At 33.7% G+C, this 20861-nt stretch overlaps 1 protein-coding gene across 2 annotated transcripts in view; it reads right to left on the reverse strand.

Annotated features, from left to right (window-relative positions):
* Nucleotides 1-6896: 6896 nt before the first annotated feature.
* The window catches only part of BOLL (boule homolog, RNA binding protein), a 47004-nt gene continuing 33039 nt past the window's right edge, over nucleotides 6897-20861 (reverse strand). The window contains exon 11 of one of the 2 annotated variants that reach the window (XM_034644413.1): nucleotides 6897-7389. In XM_034644413.1, the coding sequence (XP_034500304.1) occupies nucleotides 7366-7389 (24 nt within the window). In that variant the 3' untranslated portion in view covers nucleotides 6897-7365. The remainder of the gene's footprint in view (nucleotides 7390-20861) is intronic. The other variant, XM_034644410.1, reaches the window with a different exon arrangement.

Genomic DNA, 20861 nt, shown 5'->3' on the forward strand with positions numbered 1-20861 from the left:
CTACTTTAGAGCATCAGTGTCTAGCCAAATCCTTTTGCCTAAAAAAATCTCGTCATTTGTTCTGCTTTAAATTATCTGTGTTTGAATGTTGTGATTCAAGAGGAATGCATGCATCAAGCCTGAGTTTATCTAATAAAGCTGATTAAAACTTCAGAAATAGCATGAAGGCTAAATCAGTTGCCCAACCTGAATCTGACAGCAGAAATTCAATGCCAAGTGTTCAAGTACTTCTTCTAAAAACTGAAATAGCAACTTATATGTAGTTAGTAGGCAATTATGATAATGATCCCTTTTTCTTAGAATCACATATTTTATCAGCATAAAGAGTGGCATGAATTTGGACCTTGTATTAGTATGTAAAAAAAACTAGAATAGTCCTTTCTCAAAATAGCAAACAGTACATGGAGGGTCTATACAAAGACTGATGAATATCTATATTGCAGTTACTAGCAAGAAGAATGGAAAGGAAGAAGAAAAGCAACCAAAGGCTTATTTGTTTTTGTTGGTGGATTTTATGCTTCCAGAAACAGGTGGAAATGGCCATGTTCCCAAAATAGAGTAGATGGCACCACTTACAGGTATCTTTTGCTATCAGAGGGATTAAAGTTTTCAGAGATAACTTAAAAGGCCCTTCTTCTCACCTTGTGTTCCTTCTTATATTTCCCAGAATGCTGAGTTACACAGCACTTTTAAAGAAAATTTTTGATTAACAATCTAAAAAATTAAATTATAGGGCAATTCTGTTTCCACTGTTTTGGTTAGGAAACTGTTCATGCTTCAGTTACTTGCTAAAAGCATGATTAAACAGTTTCATGTTTATCATAATTTATTTTAGAATTGAAGTATTTTCTGATTCTGAATCCCAGATGCTTAAGGGATTAGAATAAACATTTTGTGTCTAAGATTTAATTTGCATAGGATTTAATTTTAGTGATTCAACGAAAGATGGTCCATACTCTTGGATTGGGCAAAAATTATTTCTGATTAAGTATTGTGTTCTCTAAGGATCTTCCCCTCTCAGCTCCTCTACTCCCCAGAAATCACTTGCCTCCTTACTGGTGAAATTTATTAGTAATCAAAAATCTGGGTTCTGCCACTTAATAGTAATGTCATTTGGGGCAATTCTGTTACTCTAAGCCTCACTTCTCTTATGAAAGTTGCCTGATTATTTCTCAAATATATTGAGTTGACAAAATGAGATAATATACATGAAGTGCTTGTAAGTTATAAAGTGCTATAAAAATAAGGGGTTATTCTTATTTTGGAATAATGTGGTAAGCAAAAATTTGATAATCTAAGCAAGATTTTATGGCAAATTAGCAGAGTTAATAATTTTTATAAGGAAGATTATCATGGACTTCAAATATTCAATGACTAAACCAAAGCTTTTCTTGAGAACTACCTAGTTATTATATAGCAAATTTGGTTACAAGGTTAAGTTACCGATATTTTAAGACTGGTATCTTAAGAGTATTTTCCACAGTTGTAGACTTCGTAGTTTTCAAGTTAATATGATTCTATGATTTCGTGTTTATAACATAGGTAAATAGGCTTATACGTAAACATAATTCAATTTATGTAGCTGTATCAATGAATAAACCAGAAATCATAAAGCTTCAAGGGCCAAAGTAATAGAGGAATTTAGGCCTATCCCTTGAGACTTAAACCCTTGCAGACTATACTTTTTGATCCCAGTTTAATGTTACATTCATTTTGTACTATATTAATAGTGTTACCAACATTCCAATTTCCCTGGAACGTTCTAGGTTTATGCCTACTATATTATTAGAATTTTATTTTTGAAAAATAGTCTTTGAATAGAATGACTTTATAGGTCAATTAATATCAACTTCTTTATTGGTTAATAAGTACATATTTCAAAAATTGTATCATTTTAATTATTTTTAGTGTCCCCTTTCATTCTCAAGTGTCCTGATTTAATGATGAATATATAATTTCCACATATAGTAAGAACTTGGAGCAGAGATTAGCAAAGTTGAGAACAACTTCTACAAAGAGAAGTGAAAGCAGAAGTTCGTATGATTGACAAAACATCAGAGGACCTTGTCCATAGGTAAACAGCTTTGATTTCTTTAAAGGTAATCAAATCAAGTCTGTCTGCTGCTTATCAATGAAGTTGGGAGTGAGATTCAAGAGGAAATAAGTGCTGGAGGACTCCTAATTCTGAATCCATATAATCATACTTCAGAAAAGGTTAAAGCTAATATTCATATTGGAACTTGGCAAATCTGAGTATGTAATTATTTCTGAGAAAAAATGTAGTTACATTCTTGCACATGACCCTATTCAAATAGACCCTAATTACAAGTTCGTCTTATTATAATAGAATGAACTGTACTTTATTAACAATAGACACAAGATTCTTTTGAAACTGCATGACCTGAGATTAAATCATTGTCAGTGAAAACTATATTGTTGGTTATCTCTTTACCTACAGAGTATGAATATATTTAGTTTGAAGGATGTTTAATAAAGACCAAGTGGATGATTTATTTGAAGAAATGATCTTTAGAGTGAATTTTGGATATTTTCCCAAATTATCATTTAAAATAGGAAGGCCAAATTCTCTGTATTGGGTATGCAACATTTAAGCAAAGGCGATAATGATTTAGAAAGTAATTTTCAAGAAGCAAGTGAATGATTAAGTGAGTTGTATAGTGTTAGGTTTATATCATAAATCAGAATCTTAGTCAAGTTGAGGCAAGGAAGGATCCTTGTTTTCTCTCTCGCTTTTATTTCCAAAATCTAGAATTCAAGTTAGTATTATTAGATCATATATTTAGCCCAGTGTAGATATCTTTTGTAGGAATATCCTGTGAATTTCAACATCATTGAATATGGTTGGAATGGGGCAAAACTCTTCCAAAATTAAGTATGCTTGATTGCATTTCCTTTCTTTCAGTTTAGAGCCACATATGAAAATGAAACCAGAGATGACTGCATAAATAATGACTACACAGTAAATATCCTTAAACCCTATCATTTTAAGTCCAAGAAAGTTAACTGCATTGGGTAGATCAGAAAAGAATCAGGGTCTCTAAAAATTTGGAGGAATTCTATCCAAAATAGAAAATAGAGGTACCTCAGAATGCTAATAGCCAGAATGGGGAAAAAAACAGATGGAGGGAGGTCTTTCTCATTGTTAGCACTCTCAGCTGTTTGTTTTTTTTAAATTGATTCAAACAACAAGGATGTGGTACTTGGAAAACAAGTTGGAAGGGAAGTAGATATTCAGATGTATAGACAGGGAATTCTTTCCAGATTGAAAGAGGACAACTGGTAGGCTTAGGGAATTCATGGGACATGAAGAGTACAGTTTGATTTTTAGCTTGGAATTTTCCAAAGAGAAAACTTCTTAAAATACTGAAACCTATCAAAGATCTAGAGAAAAATGCCACAGAACTTGCTAATGTTAAGTAAGGGGAGGAAAATAAATGCTAAAAACTTTGAGACATTTATTTTGAAGCCTTTAGACTTTAGAGCAGAAATTTGACTCTCCTTATAAAACAAAATAACAACACAAAAAATTTCCATCTTCTCAAAAGTATTACTTTTCCCACAAAAGAAAAATTCTCAGATGTATTTTATCTTTTCTACTCCATGAAGGAAGAAATGAAGAAAAAAGTTAAGAGTCTAATCAAAGGACATTCTTATTAAAAATTCTCTTTTTAGGCCTACTGAAATCTTGTAGGTATATCCCAAAGAAGCGTGAGGATCTAGGGCTTCCCAAATTTTCTCTGATGAGAAACAAAAACCAGTAAGTAAAAGGGTTGAAACGAGGAAAAAGCTCTTAGCAGGGAAGGAAGGGAAGGGATTTAGTTCCTAGGTATAGGGAGGCAGCTTCTCATATCCCTGTTTTCCAAAGGAAAGAAGTACACCAAGACGTTCATGACTCATCTTTAGAGAAATACTAAGTGACATTTACTCATGGGTACATACCTTGACAGAAATGCAAAACTGAAGTTAACATATACTAGCTTCACTAAGAAAATTATGTACCAAAATATTAGTAAATAATCAAGTATTGGCTTGTTTTAACTAAGAAATACATATCAAACAAGGAAAACTGACAAATCAGTAGATGGAAAAATTTTTAATTACGTGTCTTAAAAATAAGTCAGATGTCAATATAGTATCTTTCACTAGCTTAGATAAAATGTTTTAATGACTATTCAGCCTGTTACTGTGTATCTTCAGTACAATCAAGCATGGTATTTTATTAGTTGATGCTATTTTAAGCAGCATACCTAAAAAGAATGGTAAAACTGGAGGACCTTATCTGTTAGTTCACTAATTTAAAATTGATGCCTGCTATTTTATTTTACAGATCCTGACAGGTCAGAAAGTAGGTATCAAGGTAACCAGTATATAGAAAACTGAAGAAGGATTATATCAGGTGGAAAGGACAAAAGTGACAATGTGGAAACAAGTAGTCTTGAATGGCACTTGATTTCTGAGAGGAATCATGAGAATGCAGGAAATATTAGCAACTTTATGCAATACATAAAAGGAAAGAGACAAAAACATATAGAAGGTCCAACAAATAGCAATAACTGCAGCTGCTAATCAGGATTGGTACTCAACATGGAAGGACAGAGCTGATAGCGTAGTTTTAGGAATTTATGCGTAGGAATGGAAACACTGAATAGAGTTGAAAGAAACAGCACCGATTATGACTATTACACCCACCCTTTGGAAAATTTTTCTCCTTTCCCCACAAGTCTATAGAGATTTCAGAATACATTTTAGTCAAAGTATAGGCCTAGGGGCCAACAATTTATTACAATAATAGGGCATGTTAAAGCATGAGATCAAAGTTGGATTGGATGTCCCTGTAAAGTCTTTTCTAGTCCTTTGATTCTATATTTTAATACTATCCAAACACTACTTCTGGGAAAGGTATAAAATTTTTTTGTGTATATGACCCCAATTCATTGTTTTAGTTAACTATAGCATAAATCCATGAAATACACTCCTACATCTGGGAGTTATGTATAAATTTGTTTGAAAATAGTGTACTGCCATTTTTGGCAGAAATTTATAAAACAGTATTATAAACTAAATCATACGTCTTTTTCTAAGCCGTCCTTCTGAAATTGGCTGACAGAAAAGGAAGTTAGTCTTAATTTTCCAAGATCCTTTATCTTTTGTCATGCTACCATCTTTCTATCTCTAATTGTATTAGAGATTTTGGGAAAACAGGTTGCAGTTATTACTTTGTGATTGGTATACATATTAATATTTGTATTATCCATTTCACTCTAACACAGTGAATTTCAAATGTCTTTAGATAGGCCTTTCAAAATGGGAACTAAGTAAATAAAAACTTTTTAAATTTATTTATACAAAAAAGAGAGAAATTAAAATGGGCTTTACTTAGTTACATAAGGAGAATTTTTAACCTCTCATTCAGTTTTTAGAAGTAACATGTTTGGTCTCTCAAGCCAGACCATAAAGAAAGATGATGATGTTTTCTATATATACAGGTTGACAATAAATTCTGCAGTTTTAATTAGTTTCTCAAAATAAAGCTAAATTCTAAGGAAGTATATATGTATGAATTATATATATGCATATGTATATAATGTGTATGTATATAGTATATGTGTGTATGCATATAATCTATTCAGCTCTGTGGAAGAAACATACTTGGGTATCAATTATTATAAAAATGCCTTATCCAATAATACATCATTAATTTTTATTAACAGTCCAGGATTTGTTTAGCATCATGTTTAACATTTTGAAAATCAAAACATTAATTTTTTTGTTCTCAAGGATAGTGCTGTTAAAATATCTTTAACATCAGTGGTTAATAATGTTTACTTACAGAACAAAAACTTTTGAAATTTCATTGTGGGACTTTAATAAGTCTATTAATATTTAATAAGTCTATTTATATTTCTAAAAACTGAGAATAATTAATGTGCATGGGATACTTGTATGCTAGTATATAATCATATAGTCCTGCTGTTCTCATGAAACCACTTGGCTGACAAACATATTCATTATGGTTTCAAAAGAAGCACCCTATTTGACTCACCAGGAAAATCTTTGGGATCTAAGTCCTATCATTTCTGCTTCTGCTGTTGAACATGTACACATTTGGGGATGGAAAAGAGGAGAGGAGAGATAGATTTATTAGGGTAGTGCCAATATTTGTGGATTTTGCTCTTCTCTCCTAAAATTAGGTAGTAAAAGAAAAGGCAAATGAATGTAAAATGGATTTTTTTATACTATTACAGAAATTTTAGTGATTAAAAACACTTAAGCTTTATTCTGTAACTTTTGAACAATGGCTTTTCCTCCCCACCTATTTTCCAATTTTATAATAAGAATTGGGTTTAGAATGAGAATTTAAAGTTTTCCTTTGGTGTAAGAAATAGTTTTGCCTTTTTATGAAAATATTTGTCTTTTTAAATATTAATAACATCTAAATTGAATATATTGGTAACATATAAGAAGAAAAGTTCAAAAGATTAAAGCATTTGGAGAACACCAAAATACAGTGGAATATCAGTCAGTGTTATGGAATCATGTCAAAGGTGAGCCATTCTTTTATCAAAACAATTCTACTACGTTATCCATATTATACAAATTTTGGTACCAGATGGCTTATATTATAGGAAGGCTGCAGCATTATCATAAATACGAGAGAAAAAGTTTAATACAGTCAAATTAATCACATGAAAAGGTAAGGACACTGATCATGTTGAATTTTTCTAATATTTGGAAAATGTTATAAAAAAGTATAAATATTACTCCAATTTTGAAAACCATGGCAGAAGCAAAATTAAATAAGAAGTAGCAGTAACAAATAAAAACTTAGACAAAAGCATTTTAAATGACAAAATAGCAAGTAGTGGAACTGAATCATTAAGATCAAATGTACTTATACTAAAAAGCATGAAAGTATTAAAAATTCGATTAGAGAGGACTCATCCTAAATATTAAAATAAATAGCAAAGGCTATTAAACATTACTTCTAAAAGATTGAAAGGAAAAGAAATAACACAAAGCAGAGATAATGAAAGACACCTCACTATTCCCAATGTGGTTATTATTTATGGAATGGATAAAACATGTAGATAATGTCACTACAGTTAGATTAACACATAAACCAACATGCCACAATTACCTAAATAGTTTTGTAGAACAGCTGAAAAAGCAAATTTCATCAAATTTAGACAGCTTATAATGGAATAAATAAGTATGGCGAGGTATTAACTAACCCTAAGTGTCACAACGGGCAGCTTCTAGCCGGTTCGTTGAAGCTGGATCTCGGCCACACAAGGATCATTGGACAAGAAATCAGTTGAGCTGGACTAGAGCTGCCCAATTGTCTTAATAATGAATGCTCCACACTGTCTGTTAAGTAAAGAGAAAGAAAATATATAGATCAGAAAGACTGAACAGGAAAGAAAAAGCAAGTTAGGGTAGATGAATGTAGGACATCAATGAACATTACTCAGTACTTGCAGAACATGTGTAATAATTATATTAGAGTGTTAAGAAATGAGAGACTAGAGATGAGGAGGGCTCCAGAACTGCTTCCTCCTCTCTCAGAGCTTACAATCTATTTTAGACAATCTCTAAACTAGTGTCACAGTACAATCATTAGTATATAAAAATGAGGAACAGGTCAACACAGAAACAAGTGAGGTAAAACATTCCTTCTATTTTTGAAAACATTATTAGGTGGGTTTTTAAAACATGCTTTTAAAAGGGGAGTTTGGCAGAAGGCTGTTTAGAAAGTTGTTCAGAACCCAAAGGGTTTTCAAGTTGGGAATGGTAGGATACCATTCAAGTTGGTACTCTTCAAGTTGGCAATGGTAGGATAGCCATATAATAGAGTAATTCCATATATCTGTGTCATCCTGAGATTTTTTTTGTGTTAAGATTAGTTTGGGTCAAAGAAATACCTACTTGCTACTATCCTTTTGGCACTTTGAGTGTTAGTCAGCTCTTAATTTCAGTAACCAAACTGTCCCACGACATATTTTTTTAATTTTAGGTAGGCTCAAAATTTTCCATATTTTTCCAGTATCTCTAGAGCAGAATTATCTGATAGAAATTGTTGATGGAAAAGTTCTATATCTACACTGTCAAATATGGTAACCACTAGCCACATGGAACTATTTAGCACTTAAAATGTGGCTAGTTGCGGTTGAGGAACTGAATTTTAAATTTTATTTAATTTTAATTAATTAAAAATTGAAATTAGCCTTATGTGGTTAGCGGTTACTGTTGGGGACACCATCACTCTAGGGGTTCAAACTCATTTGGTTTGCTAAACTCTATAGACTGACCTGAATTTCTCTGGCTTGTTCAGTACTGTCCAATATAACTCAGTATTGTTCATTGCTTTATTCTCAGTATCTAGAATACTGGCTAGCACATGGAGATGCTCAATAAATATCTGGTAAATGAATGAAATTTGTGGTAATATATAGCTCTTCAAGCCTGGTCAACTATTCACAGCTTATTGGCAATATGCTCTGGTACTCTCAGGAAACATAGAGACGTGAAGCCAAACTATTCTATGTAAGTGGAATTACTTGAAGATTTCATATGTCTAGGGAGAACAGGAGCAGTCTTGCTTCATTATAGCTCAAAGAAAAGAACTAGAAATAGTTGTATATGAATAATTTAGGTTGGTAAGTATGGGAATACTGAGGGGAGAATATAATATTTAATGGTAAGGAATTTAGAAAGATGTGCATAGCAGTTGATGAGAATGATTAAGAGAAAAAATTACTTCAAATTAAAAAAACCTAAACTCAGATTGTATACATGACTGAAGGATGGAAACTGAAGATAGAGAAGTCTTGAAAAAATATTAATCTGGTTAGGCAATAATAGAGCTTAACAAAGTAATTTGGAAATGGAAAGACAAATATATAATTTTTATAAAGTTAGCTGAAAAGGGAACATAATATAAATAGACCATGTAGCATCAAGAGGTCAGAAAAATCACTGGTAATGTTTTGATTTTAGGGGAAAAGAAAGATGGGCAAACTAACATGTAGGAGATATGGATTCTGAAAATAAAATGTAAAAAAAATTGTGTATTCGTGATTTTGAGTTAGAGGAGGGCGTGACCACTCATTCGGGTGTTTTTTGTTTGTTTTTTTAGGATTAAATTAGGAAGAGAATCAGAGCACTAAGACCAGATTCACTATTAAATACTATTAAAGTGCAGAAGAAAACAGGAAAACTCCCTTATAAGACAGTTTCCAGGGCAAAGGGAATAGTGCCATGATTAGTAGTTGGTAAAAGAAGAAATATATTTTTGAAAGAGATACTGAAAACTCAAAGTGAATGTAATGAAAGAGAGCCACATCCGAGAATTATACTACTGAATATAGGAAATCAATAATTAAATATATGGATTAGAACCTAAATACCTTAATAATTTTAAAAAAAGGCTTAATATTTTAGAACAGCTTTAAGTTCATAGCAAAAATTGGTCAGAAAAGTACAGAGTTCCCATAGACTCCCTAACCCCATACGTGGGTAACCTCCTCCACTAACATCTGGCAGTCAGTTGCAACTGATGAACCTACACTGACTCATCATTATTACCCAAGGTCCATAGTTTACATTAGGGTTCACTCTTGGTGTTATACATTCTATGGGTTTTGACAAATGTATAATCATATGTATCCATCATTATACTATCATGTAGAATAGTTTCATTGACCTAAAAATTCTCTGTGCTGTATTCCTCTCTCCCTCCCTCACCCCCTAGCAACCATTCACTTTTTTACTGTTTCCATTGTTTTACCTTTTTCAAAATGTCATATAGTTGAACTTATATAGTATGTAGTGTTTTCAGACTGGCTTCTTTCACTTAATAATATGTATTTAAGGTTCCTCCATGTCTTTTATGGCTTTATAGCTCCTTTCTTTTTATCGCTAAATAATATTCCATTGTTTGGATATACCATAATTTATCCATTCACCTACTGAAGGGCATCTTGGTTGCTTCCAAGTTTTGACAGTTGTGAATAAAGCTGTTATAAACATCTGTGTGCAGGTATTTGTGTGGACATACATTTTCTTTCTTTCTTTTTTTAAGATTTTATTTGACAGAGCACAAGCAGGTATAACAGAAGGCAGAGGGAGAGGGAGAAGCAGGCTCCCTGCTCAGCAGAGAGCCCTATGTGGGGCTCGATCCTAGGACCCCGAGATCATGACCTGAGCTAAAGGCAGATGCTTAACCGACTGAGCCATCCAGATCCCCCATGGACGTAAGTTTTCAACTCACTAGGGTGAATAGCTGAGAGTGCAGTTAGATTCTATGGTAAGAGTACGGTTAGTTTCATAATGAACTGCCAAACTGTCTTCCACACTGGCTGTACCATTTCTACCAGCAATGAATGAGAGTTACTGTTGCTCCGCATTCCTGTCAGCATTTGGTATTGTCAATGCTTTGTATTTTCGACATTGTATAGGTGTGTAGTGGTATCTCATTTTAATTTGCAATTCCCTATTGGCATACTTATGTTAAGTATCTTTTCATATGCTTATTTTCCATTTGTATATCTTTGGTGAGGTGTCTTTTAAGGCCATAGCCCCGTTTTTTAAATCAGTTTGTTCATTTTCTAATTGCTCAACTTTAAGAATTCTCTGTATATTTTGGATAACATTTCTTTATCAGATATTTTTGTTTTCTCTCAATCTGTGGCTTGTCTTTCATTCTCTTGAAACTGTCTTTCACAGAGTTGAAGTTTTTAATTTTAATGAAGCCCAACTTATCAGTTATTTCTCTCATGAATCATGCCTTTGGTGTTGTATCTAAAAAGTCATTGTCAAACTCATGGTCATTTAGATTTTCCCCTATGTTATCTTCTAGGAGTTTTACAGTTTTGTGTTTTACATTTAGATCTGTGATCGACTTTGAATTAATTTTTGTGAGAAGTGTAACATCTGTGTCTAGATTCACTTTTTGTATGTGGATATCTGGTTGTTTCAGCATCATTTGTTGAAAAGATTTATCTTTTCTCCATTGTATTGCATTTACTCCTCTGTCAAAGATCAGCTGAATATATATGGGTCTATTTCTGGACTCTCTATTCTGTTACATTGATTTATTTGTCTGTTATTTTACTAATACCACATTGTTTTGATTACTATAGCTTTATAGTGTCTTGAAGTTGAGTAGTATCAGACTCTCTGATTTTGTTCTTTCCTTTAATATTGTGTTGGTTATTCTGGGTCTTTTGCCTTTTCATATAAACTTTAAAATCCACAAAATAACTTGCTCAGATTTTGGCTGGGGTTGTGGTGAACCTGTAGCTAAAGTTGGGAAGAACTAACGTCTTTACAATATGGCATCTTCCTATTCATGCACATGGAATAGCTCTTCATTTATCTGGTTCTTTGATTTCTTTCATCAGAGTTTTGTAATTTTTCTCATCTGATCTTGTACATATTTTCTTAGATTTACACTTAAGTATTTAATTTTTTAATTCATTGCTGTAAGCAGAAAAGCAATTGAATTTTGCATAATTAACCTTGTATCCTGCAGCCTTGTTATAATTGCTTATTACTTCCAGGAGTTTTTTGGTCAGTTCTTCTGAATTTTCTACATAGATGATCATGTCATCTGCAAACAAAGGCAGTTTTATTTCTTCCTTCCCAATCTGTATACTTTTGTTTCCTTTTCTTGTCTTATTTCATTTGCTAGGATTTTCAGTACAATGTTGAAATGGAGAAGTGAAGTGGGACATCCTTGTCTTGTTCCCCATTAATAATTTTACACTTAAACATACAGAAGTGGTACCTTTGAGTCCACTAAATGTTCACACATGAAAATTTTTTTAATGTAACATTACAAGTAACAAAGTTCAGAAAAAATTATGGGCTGAGGGCATGAACAGAACTGAATATAGTCTTGAGGGTGAAATTTTACTAATTATATTTACAGTACTTCAAATACTGTTTTTCAAATGTAATGTTCAATAAATGCTTGATAAATTGTACTACTGAGAATGAGTTGTTACTTAAGGCTTGTCATATGGTAGAGTCCATATTGACGTGTCTATGCAAAGGACAACTTACTTATGTGATTTATTGATTAACTTACGGCCCATAATTTGTTTAGATTCTGTCATATTTGACAGTACATAGTACTATGAGTCAGACAGTAAGGAATAATCTTAAGCCATAATTAAAGTTTTTTATTTTAGATGTAGTTTCAATTTAATCTTCAATTAAATCTTTGTCAGATTAGAAAGATAAACAAACTGATTTGATTTTGACTCCCTTCTTTTTAAAGAGGGAGTCAAATGCTCTTAAAGAGCATTCAAGAATGGGAAAAAAAGTACCAAAAGTCAAGATAGAAAATGAAAATAAAGGAGTTGAGGTAACCTCCAGGTAGTATAAGCATTATGAAATGATATAAAATGGTGTATATGAAAAAGACAAAATTGACAGTATAAAACAAGATATATCCTATAAATATTTTTCAAGTAAAAATTGTTTTGGCCAATTTTTAAAGTTGAGAGAGGAGGGTTTTAAATAAACCTTGGTTAAAATTTCCTGAATGATATAAGGGTCTCTTCCTTAAAGGTTTACAAGATGAAATAGGAGGACTTTTCACCCTTTCAGTGAAGAGCTAATAGAGTTTAGGTTAAGAACATTTCACTGCAGAAAGAATGAAGGAAGATAAGGTGTTTTGCAATGTACAAATACTTCAAAATCTGTCACTAATTATTCATTCTGAAGTTTTAAAGATAACAGATACATGCTCTTAACACTGTTTCATGAAAGGTGTGACTAAAGTCTAAAGTACTCAAGAAAGAATGGCTAAGTGAATATCTAAGAAATTTCAGTATATTACATCTCACTTAGTTGTGTGGAGAAAACTAACTCAAATTGATAGAATCTTAAGTCTGAATAATGGAAAAGTAAGCAAAAATTACTGCTTTGGTAATATATATAGAAGACATTTCTCAGTGACTACTAATGTACAGCATGGTGACTATAATAATACTGTATTGCATATTTGAAAGTTGCTAAGAGAGTAGATCTTAAGAGTTCTTTTTTTTTTTTTTAAAGATTTTATTTATTTATTCAACAGAGATAGAGACAGCCAGCGAGAGAGGGAACACAAGCAGGGGGAGTGGGAGAGGAAGAAGCAGGCTCATAGCAGAGGAGCCTGACGTGGGGCTCGATCCCATAACGCCGGGATCACGCCCTGAGCCGAAGGCAGACGCTTAACCGCCGTGCCACCGAGGCGCCCCAGATCTTAAGAGTTCTTATTGTAAGAAAAAAATTGTAAGTATGTGAGGTTTTGGATGTCAACTAGACTTACTGTGATGATAATTTCATAATATATACATATGTTGTACACCTGAAACTAATATGTTATATATCAATTATAGTTCATTGCTATTTCTTTCACACATTACTTATTGTGTTGTTGTTCTCAGATGTTTTGTGGTTTTTGCCTTGAGAAAATTTTCTCCTGAGGGTATCATCAGCTAAGATGGTTGGTAATATTTAGATAGGTGGAAAAAAAGTAGAGGAATGGAGAGTGGTCCTACCTCATGCTGTGGTTTGAGGAGTGGGGGTTGTCATGACCAGGACATAGAGCCCTTAGGCATCATCATCTAGGCTATAACAACTCTTTGTTGCCATTTCAGTAGGCAACCTTGCCTACTAGGGGTCAGTCTCTCAATACTTTTGCCTTGCACTGCTCTCCTTTCATACACGTAACTCATTATAGTCAGTGAAAATAGCCAGTATACTTTATTGAATTTACATTTACTTTGTGACTAAAATATTATCAACTTATGTAAATGTTAGAAAAGAATCAGCTTTCTCTTTGCAAGGCACAAAATTCATGTGTATTATTCATATATGGTGTTTTTAGGTCTTATTTATTTGAATCTGAGTTATGATTATGATATTGAAGTCTTCTATCACAGCTGTGTTTCTTTCTCTTGGTTTTTCTAGCAGTTTTTACTTAATGTATATATTTTACGTTTCTTATTTTTATTAAGTAATCTCTATACCCAAGATGGCGCTCGAATTTACAACCCTGAGATCAAGAGTTGCACATTCTTCCAAATAAGCCAGCCAGGTGCCCTTTATACTTTTGATGTTACATTATTAGACTGACCTTTTCATTTAATTAAATTAATTTTTAAAGAGACTTATTTATTTATTTTTAGAGAGCAAGCGAGCGAGAGCTGGGAGAAGGGGTGGAGGGAGAGGAAAAAAGAGAATATTGAGCAGACCCTGCTGACTGTATAGCCCAATGCAGGGCTTGATCTCACAACCCTGAGATCTTGATCTGAGCCGAAATCAAGAGTCAGACAACTGGGGCACCTGGGTGGCACAGCGGTTGGGCGTCTGCCTTCGGCTCAGGGCGTGATCCCGGCGTTGTGGGATCGAGCCCCACGTCAGGTTCCTGTGCTGTGAGCCTGCTTCTTTCTCTCCCACTCCCCCTGCTTGTGTTCCCTCTCTCGCTGGCTGTCTCTATCTCTGTCAATAAATAAATAAAATATTAAAAAAAAAAAAAAGAGTCAGACAACTGACTGAGCCACCCAGGTGCCTCCTCTATTTTATTTTTTAAAGTTTTATTTACATAATCTCTACACCCCATGTGGGGCTCAAGTTCACGACCCCTAGATCAAAAGGGGCACGCTCCTCTGACCAAGCCAGCCAAGTGCCCCTACTTTATATTTTTGATGTTATATTATTAGACTTGCTTATTCATATTAGATTTGACTTTTTATCACAATAAACTGGACTTCTCTGTCTTGTTTAATGCTTTTTACTTTGAAATTTACTTTCTTATTAATGTCATCCTGGGTTTTTTCCCTGATATTGTTCACATTTGCCTGATATATCTTGGCTAGAAACAATCTGGTGTTCATTGCACTTTTGAAGTTAATTTTTATCTTTATTAAAATACTGATATACCTAGTTTTAAAAATTGAATAGTAGTGGTTAAAGGGTAAGGAAAAAAGGGCTTCAACACACCCCTTCTCGCCTGCCACTCCACTCCTATTTCACTTCACTTTTTCACAGGTGGCCACGTTCATTTGTTTGACTTGTTTCTTCTAACATTTATTTCTATATTTCTGTCTTTATTAACAGAACATTTCATCATCTAATGACTTTTTTATGGGAGATAAGGATTTTAACTCTTTTATATCTCTTTTATTTCCTTGCCCATCCTCTTTATAGCATAAGTTTTGCTTACATTTATGTTAATTATTTTAATTATTATGCTTAATACTGTTCACTAATGAGCCATCTGGTGTATTATAATTCCGTTTTCTTTTTTGAACACCTTTCTACACAAATAAAAATTACTTCTCCTGCAGAGAACAGTCCTGAATCTTGCTCTAATTCAGAACTGATTGCTCTCTAAATCAGCTAAACAGCCATCATCCTGAGACTTCTTTTTGTTGTCATCCTTGCAATTCCCATAGCCTTTGCCCTGTGTTAGATGCCTGTTTTTTTGTTTTCTGGGATTTTTTTTCATCCCATATCTTTTCCTAGTTTATTTTCTTGTTTTGGTGAAATACACATTTAGCAGCATCCTGAGAAAGGATGCATGTGAAGTAAATTTTTTGAGACTCTACTGTGTGAAAACATATTTTTTTCCATTTACACTTGTCTATTATAGAATCCTAGATTAAAATTTTCATTAAATATTTTTAAAGCTTTTCTCCATTGTTTTCTAGCTTCCAGTGTTGCTGATTCTTTGTATGTGATCTATTTTCTTGCTTTAGGGTTCTTTTTTATCCCTACCTTTCTGAAATTTCATAATAATGTGTCTTACTGTGAGTTTTTTGCAGTAATTATGCCAAGTAATTGGAGGCCCTTTTAATCTAGAGACCCTTGTCTTTAACTTCCTAGGGAATTTTATTGTGTTAACTTTTGCTACTTTCCTCCAAACCATTTCTTTTTCTGGAATTAATATTTGACTTCTTGGAATAATCTTCTAATCTTTAAAAAAAATTTTTGGATTAATCTTCTAATTTTATCTTTTTTTCTATTATTATTCACCTCTGTCTTTTTTCGTTCTATTTTTTCAAAAGCTTTTGCCTATAATGTTTAACCCTTTTACATTTAATTTATTTCAGCTATCACATTAATGGAAAAACTAGTACAATTTGAGTAAGGTATATAGTTTAATTAAGAGGATCGTATTAATGTTCATTCCCTGTACCAGTGCCCTCTAGTCAAAGAACAGTAGGGTGAAGGATATACAGAAACTGTATTATTTCTACAACTTTTCTGTAAATCTGAAATTACTTCATAATAACTTGAAATAAAGCTGAAGTAATTTGGAAAAAAGTTAAAAGGACTAATATGTTTGAGAAAACATGCCAGGATGTCTATGCATGGACCACTTCTCATTAGTTTTATCTCTAAGAGGATATTAATTATAGTAACTTTGATATTTTCTTCTGTCCCCCGTATTATATGTTTCTTTCTGTTTGTTGTGGTCTGTCATTCTGGAGGCTTTCTTCTAAGATGATTGCGTATCCATATTTAAGAGGGAAGCTTTAAAATCCTAATGGGAGTTCTTTGTGCCCGGATAGGTTTGTCAATGAACTTTACTGTTAGGGATTTCAGATGACCAGCTAAGTTTTTCTCTTGGTAGAAAGCATACTTAGGTTAGAATCCTGGATCTGCCACTTATTAGGTCTGCTACTTAGGCAAATTTACTTTTCAGGTTTAAAGTGATCAAGGTTAATATTACCAGCAATCAGATATACTGGCACCTTGTATCTCTTGAAATGATACACTGAAAAGGTCACACCACGTCTGTGATATTCTTGCCCTAAATGCATGACTTCTTTTTTTTTTAAGATTTTATTATTATTTTTTAAGATTTTATTTATGTATTTGACAGAGAGACAGAGTGAGAACATAAGCAGGGGGAGTGGGAGAGGAAGAAGCAGGCTTCCCGCTGAGCAGGGAGGCTGATGCAGGGCTTGATCCCAGGACCCCGGGACAGCAACCTGAGCCAAAGGCAGATACCCAACCGACTGAGCCACCCAGGTGCCCCCCAGCATTTATTTCTAATAAGAAAAATCTTCCATGGTGCCTGGGTGGCCCAGTTAGCCAAGTGCCTGCCTTTGGCCCAGACCACGATCCCAGGGTCCTGGGATTAAGCCCTGCATCAGCCTCCTCGCTCAGTGGGGAGTCCACTTCTCCTTCTCCCTCTGCCCCTTTCCCTCTGCCCCCCTCCGTTTGTGCTCTCTCTCCTGCAATCTCTCTCAAATAAACAAAATCTTCAAAAAAATTTTTTTTTCCATAAAGCTTATTTAACTTTTTGCAGCTGTATGTTTGCCTATGTCTGTCAAATTAGGCATAGCTGAGTACATACCAGATTCAGAGAACTTCCATTAGAGAGCCATCTACCTAAGACATTAGTTGAGATCTTTTCTTTTTTTTAAGTTTTATTTATTTGAGAGAGAGAAAGAGCTGGGGGAGGGACAGAGGGAGAGGGAGACAGAGAATCCTCAAGCAGACTCCCCACTGAGCATGGAACCTGCCGAGATTTTACTTTTTTAAAAGTAATCTCTACACCCAAAGTGGGGCTTGAAATCACAACCCCATGATCAAGAGTCACATGCTCTACCAAATGAGCCAGGTAGGAGCCCCTGTATAACTTCTTTTTAATCAAGAGAAAATACCAAACTCATATTGTTGGATAATCTACAAAATAATTGACCAGTACACTTTAAAAGTGTCAAAGTCATGAAAGACAAGGAAAGACTGTAAATTTCAGATTGGAGGAGAGTAAGGAGAGATCACAAATTAATATAATATGGGGTCTTGGGTTAGATCCTGGAACAGAAAAAGAACATTTGTGGAAAAACTTGTGACATTTAAATAGGGTTTGGTTTAGTTAATAGTATTGTACCAATGCTAATTTTTGTTTTTCCTCATTGTTCTATGATTATATAAATTGTTAAAATTAGGAGAAGGTGGGCTAAGGGATACTATGTGTTATTTTTTGCAACTTTAAGTCTAAAATTATTTAAGAATACATGGTTGAAAAAAAATAAATGGTTGAACCAAAGTTAAAAGGACCAGGATGTTTAAAGGAGGGCAATGGATATTTACCAGAATACTTATACATGGATTGCCTCTCATTAATTTTGCTTGAAGGATGGTGAATCCAATTTGACTTGTAAATTCAAAACAAATGAAGGGTGTTTTTGTTTTACTATTAAAATTTCTGCTCATTCTTTTTGTTCAATTTTTTTCTGTATTCTTTTTGATAATTACTCTTTTTTTTTTTTTTGGTTGGACTTGTCCTTGTCTCTCTTCTCTCTAGTGCAGCATTTTATCTTTCATCATTTTATTTTTCACATTACCTTCTTCTGTATTCTGGGAGAATTTTTAAAAATTCTTTCTATATCAAGGATTTGATTTTATGTAGTAACTATTGGTCCTTTACAGCAAGGACCAATTTAATTTTTCCCATCATATCAGTAGTTTCATACAGTGTCTTCTTACACAGGCCAGCAAACATTTCATCTTTCCTGTTTTTCAGTCTGTAATTACTGGAAACATGGGATGTGTTTTTACAAGTTTATTTAATTTCCTCTTATATGTATGTTCTTAATACATATATCCATATATATACTATTTATCTTTGCCTTCAATGTAGTGCCATATGGAAAAATATTTTCATGGGACCTATACAGTGTATACTTTTCTATTTAGTTTATCATTGGGAGATCTCTCTCTCCATGACAATTCTAAGATTCATGAGTTCTTGGTTCCTCTTACTGTCCCCATCCCCTCTTATGTTTATAGTAGGAAAGAGGCTTGATACACACAGAACCAATGCAATATCTAGTGCTTAGCTCAGTGAGCTTTTTTGCTCCTGCTGCCAAGTTCTCTATTGACTAAAATAATTTATTCTGCAGAATCTGAGACTATCTATAGTTTGACTATGTATAGTGCACAAAAATTTTTATCCTCCTGTATGTCCAGAGATGCAAAGCACAAACTTTTCCTGGCTCTGTCCTCTAGAACGCAGTGCTTTACATTTGTTGTCCTCTACTCTGAGGACTTGCTGAATGTGTGAGAATTTTAGTTTCTAAATTGCTTTATAAGAAGTATTAATGATACTGAAATGAGGAAATGGTTAGGAAGAAGAGAGTAGTAGAATGTTTCTGTAAAGTAAAGATAAGTGCCGATTTTTAGTGTAAGTGTACATTATGGGTCTCTGAGCTAGAAGATAGTGCTAAGAAGGCAAATCCTTCTCTGATTTACTTTTGAATCACAGTGTCTTTCTAAAGGGGAAGATGTAATAGGTAAATAGCTGTGCTTTTCATTCAAGTCCAATTGGTGCTTTAATTAGAAGAAATTCCTTATGGCCTGGCAAGTAGTTAAATATTATCCTTAATATCAAATATTTTCATGAATAGCTATTATATATTGGAGTTAAATAAAATGTACATTTAACTTTTTTATTTTTATTTTTTAATTTTTTATTTAAATTCAATTAATTAACATATAATGTATTGTTGGTTTCAGAGGTAGAGGTCAGTGATTCATTAGTCTTATATAATACCCAGTGCTCATTACATCACGTGCCCTCCTTAATATCCATCACCCAGTAACCGCATCCCACCCATTGCCCCCCCTCCATCAACCCTCAGTTTCCTGTGACTAAAAGTCTTTTATGGTTTGTTTCCCTCTCTGATATAATTTTGTTTTATTTTTTTCCTCTCTTCCCCATGACCCTCTTGTTTTGTTTTTTAAATTCCCCATATGAATGAGATCATGTGATAATTGTCTTTCTCTGATTGACTTATTTCGCTTAGCACTTCAACTCTTCCCTATTCCTTAAATCTTTCTTTTTTTAATGTTGTTTTATTATATTGTGTTAGTCACCATACAATACATCCCTGGTTTTTGATGTAAAGTTCGATGATTCATTAGTTGCATATAACACCCAGTGCGCCATGCAATACGTGCCCTCCTTACTACCCATCACCAGTCTATCCCATTCCCCCACTCCCCTCCCCTCTGAAGCCCCTTTACGTCTCTGGTTAAGTTAATTCCAAGGTAACGTATGGTTTTTGGTGCTCTTGTAAATGGGATGGATTCCCTAATTTCTCTTTCTTCAGTCTCATTATTCGTGTATAGAAATGCAACTGGTTTCTGAGCATTGATTTTGTATTNGATTTTGTATTCCGCCACATTACTGAATTGCTCTATAACTTCTAATAGTTTGGGAGTGGATTCTTTTGGGTTTTCCATATAGAGTATCACATCATCTGCAAAGAGAGTTTGACTACTTCTTTGCCGATTTGGATACCTTTTATCCCTTTTTGTTGTCTGATTGCTGTTGCAAGGACTTCTAGTACTAAGTTGAATAATAGTGGCGAGAGTGGGCATCCTTGTCGTGTTCCTGATCTTAAGGGAAAAGCTTTCAGCTTTTCCCCATTGAGAATGATATTTGCTGTAGGCTTTTCATAGATGGTTTTTATGAGATTGAGGAATGCCCTGTCTATCCCTACACTCTGAAGGGTTTTAATCAGGAAAGGATGCTGTATTTTGTCAAATGCTTTTTCTGCATCTATTGAGAGAATCATATGATTTTTAAATTTTTCCTTCTGGATAAAATCTATGACACTGATTGATTTGCGAATGTTGAACCACCCTTGCATCCCAGGGATGAATCCCACTTGGTCATGATGGATAATCCTTTTAATGTACTGTTGGATTCTATTAGCCAGGATCTTATTGAGGATTTTGGCGTCCATATTCATTAGGGAAATCAGTCTGTAATTCTCCTTTTTGATGGGGTCTTTGCCTGGTTTGGGGATCAAGGTAATATT

Source organism: Ailuropoda melanoleuca, chromosome 2, assembly GCF_002007445.2.
Source record: "Ailuropoda melanoleuca isolate Jingjing chromosome 2, ASM200744v2, whole genome shotgun sequence".
In the NCBI taxonomy this organism is placed as follows: Eukaryota; Metazoa; Chordata; class Mammalia; order Carnivora; family Ursidae; genus Ailuropoda; species Ailuropoda melanoleuca.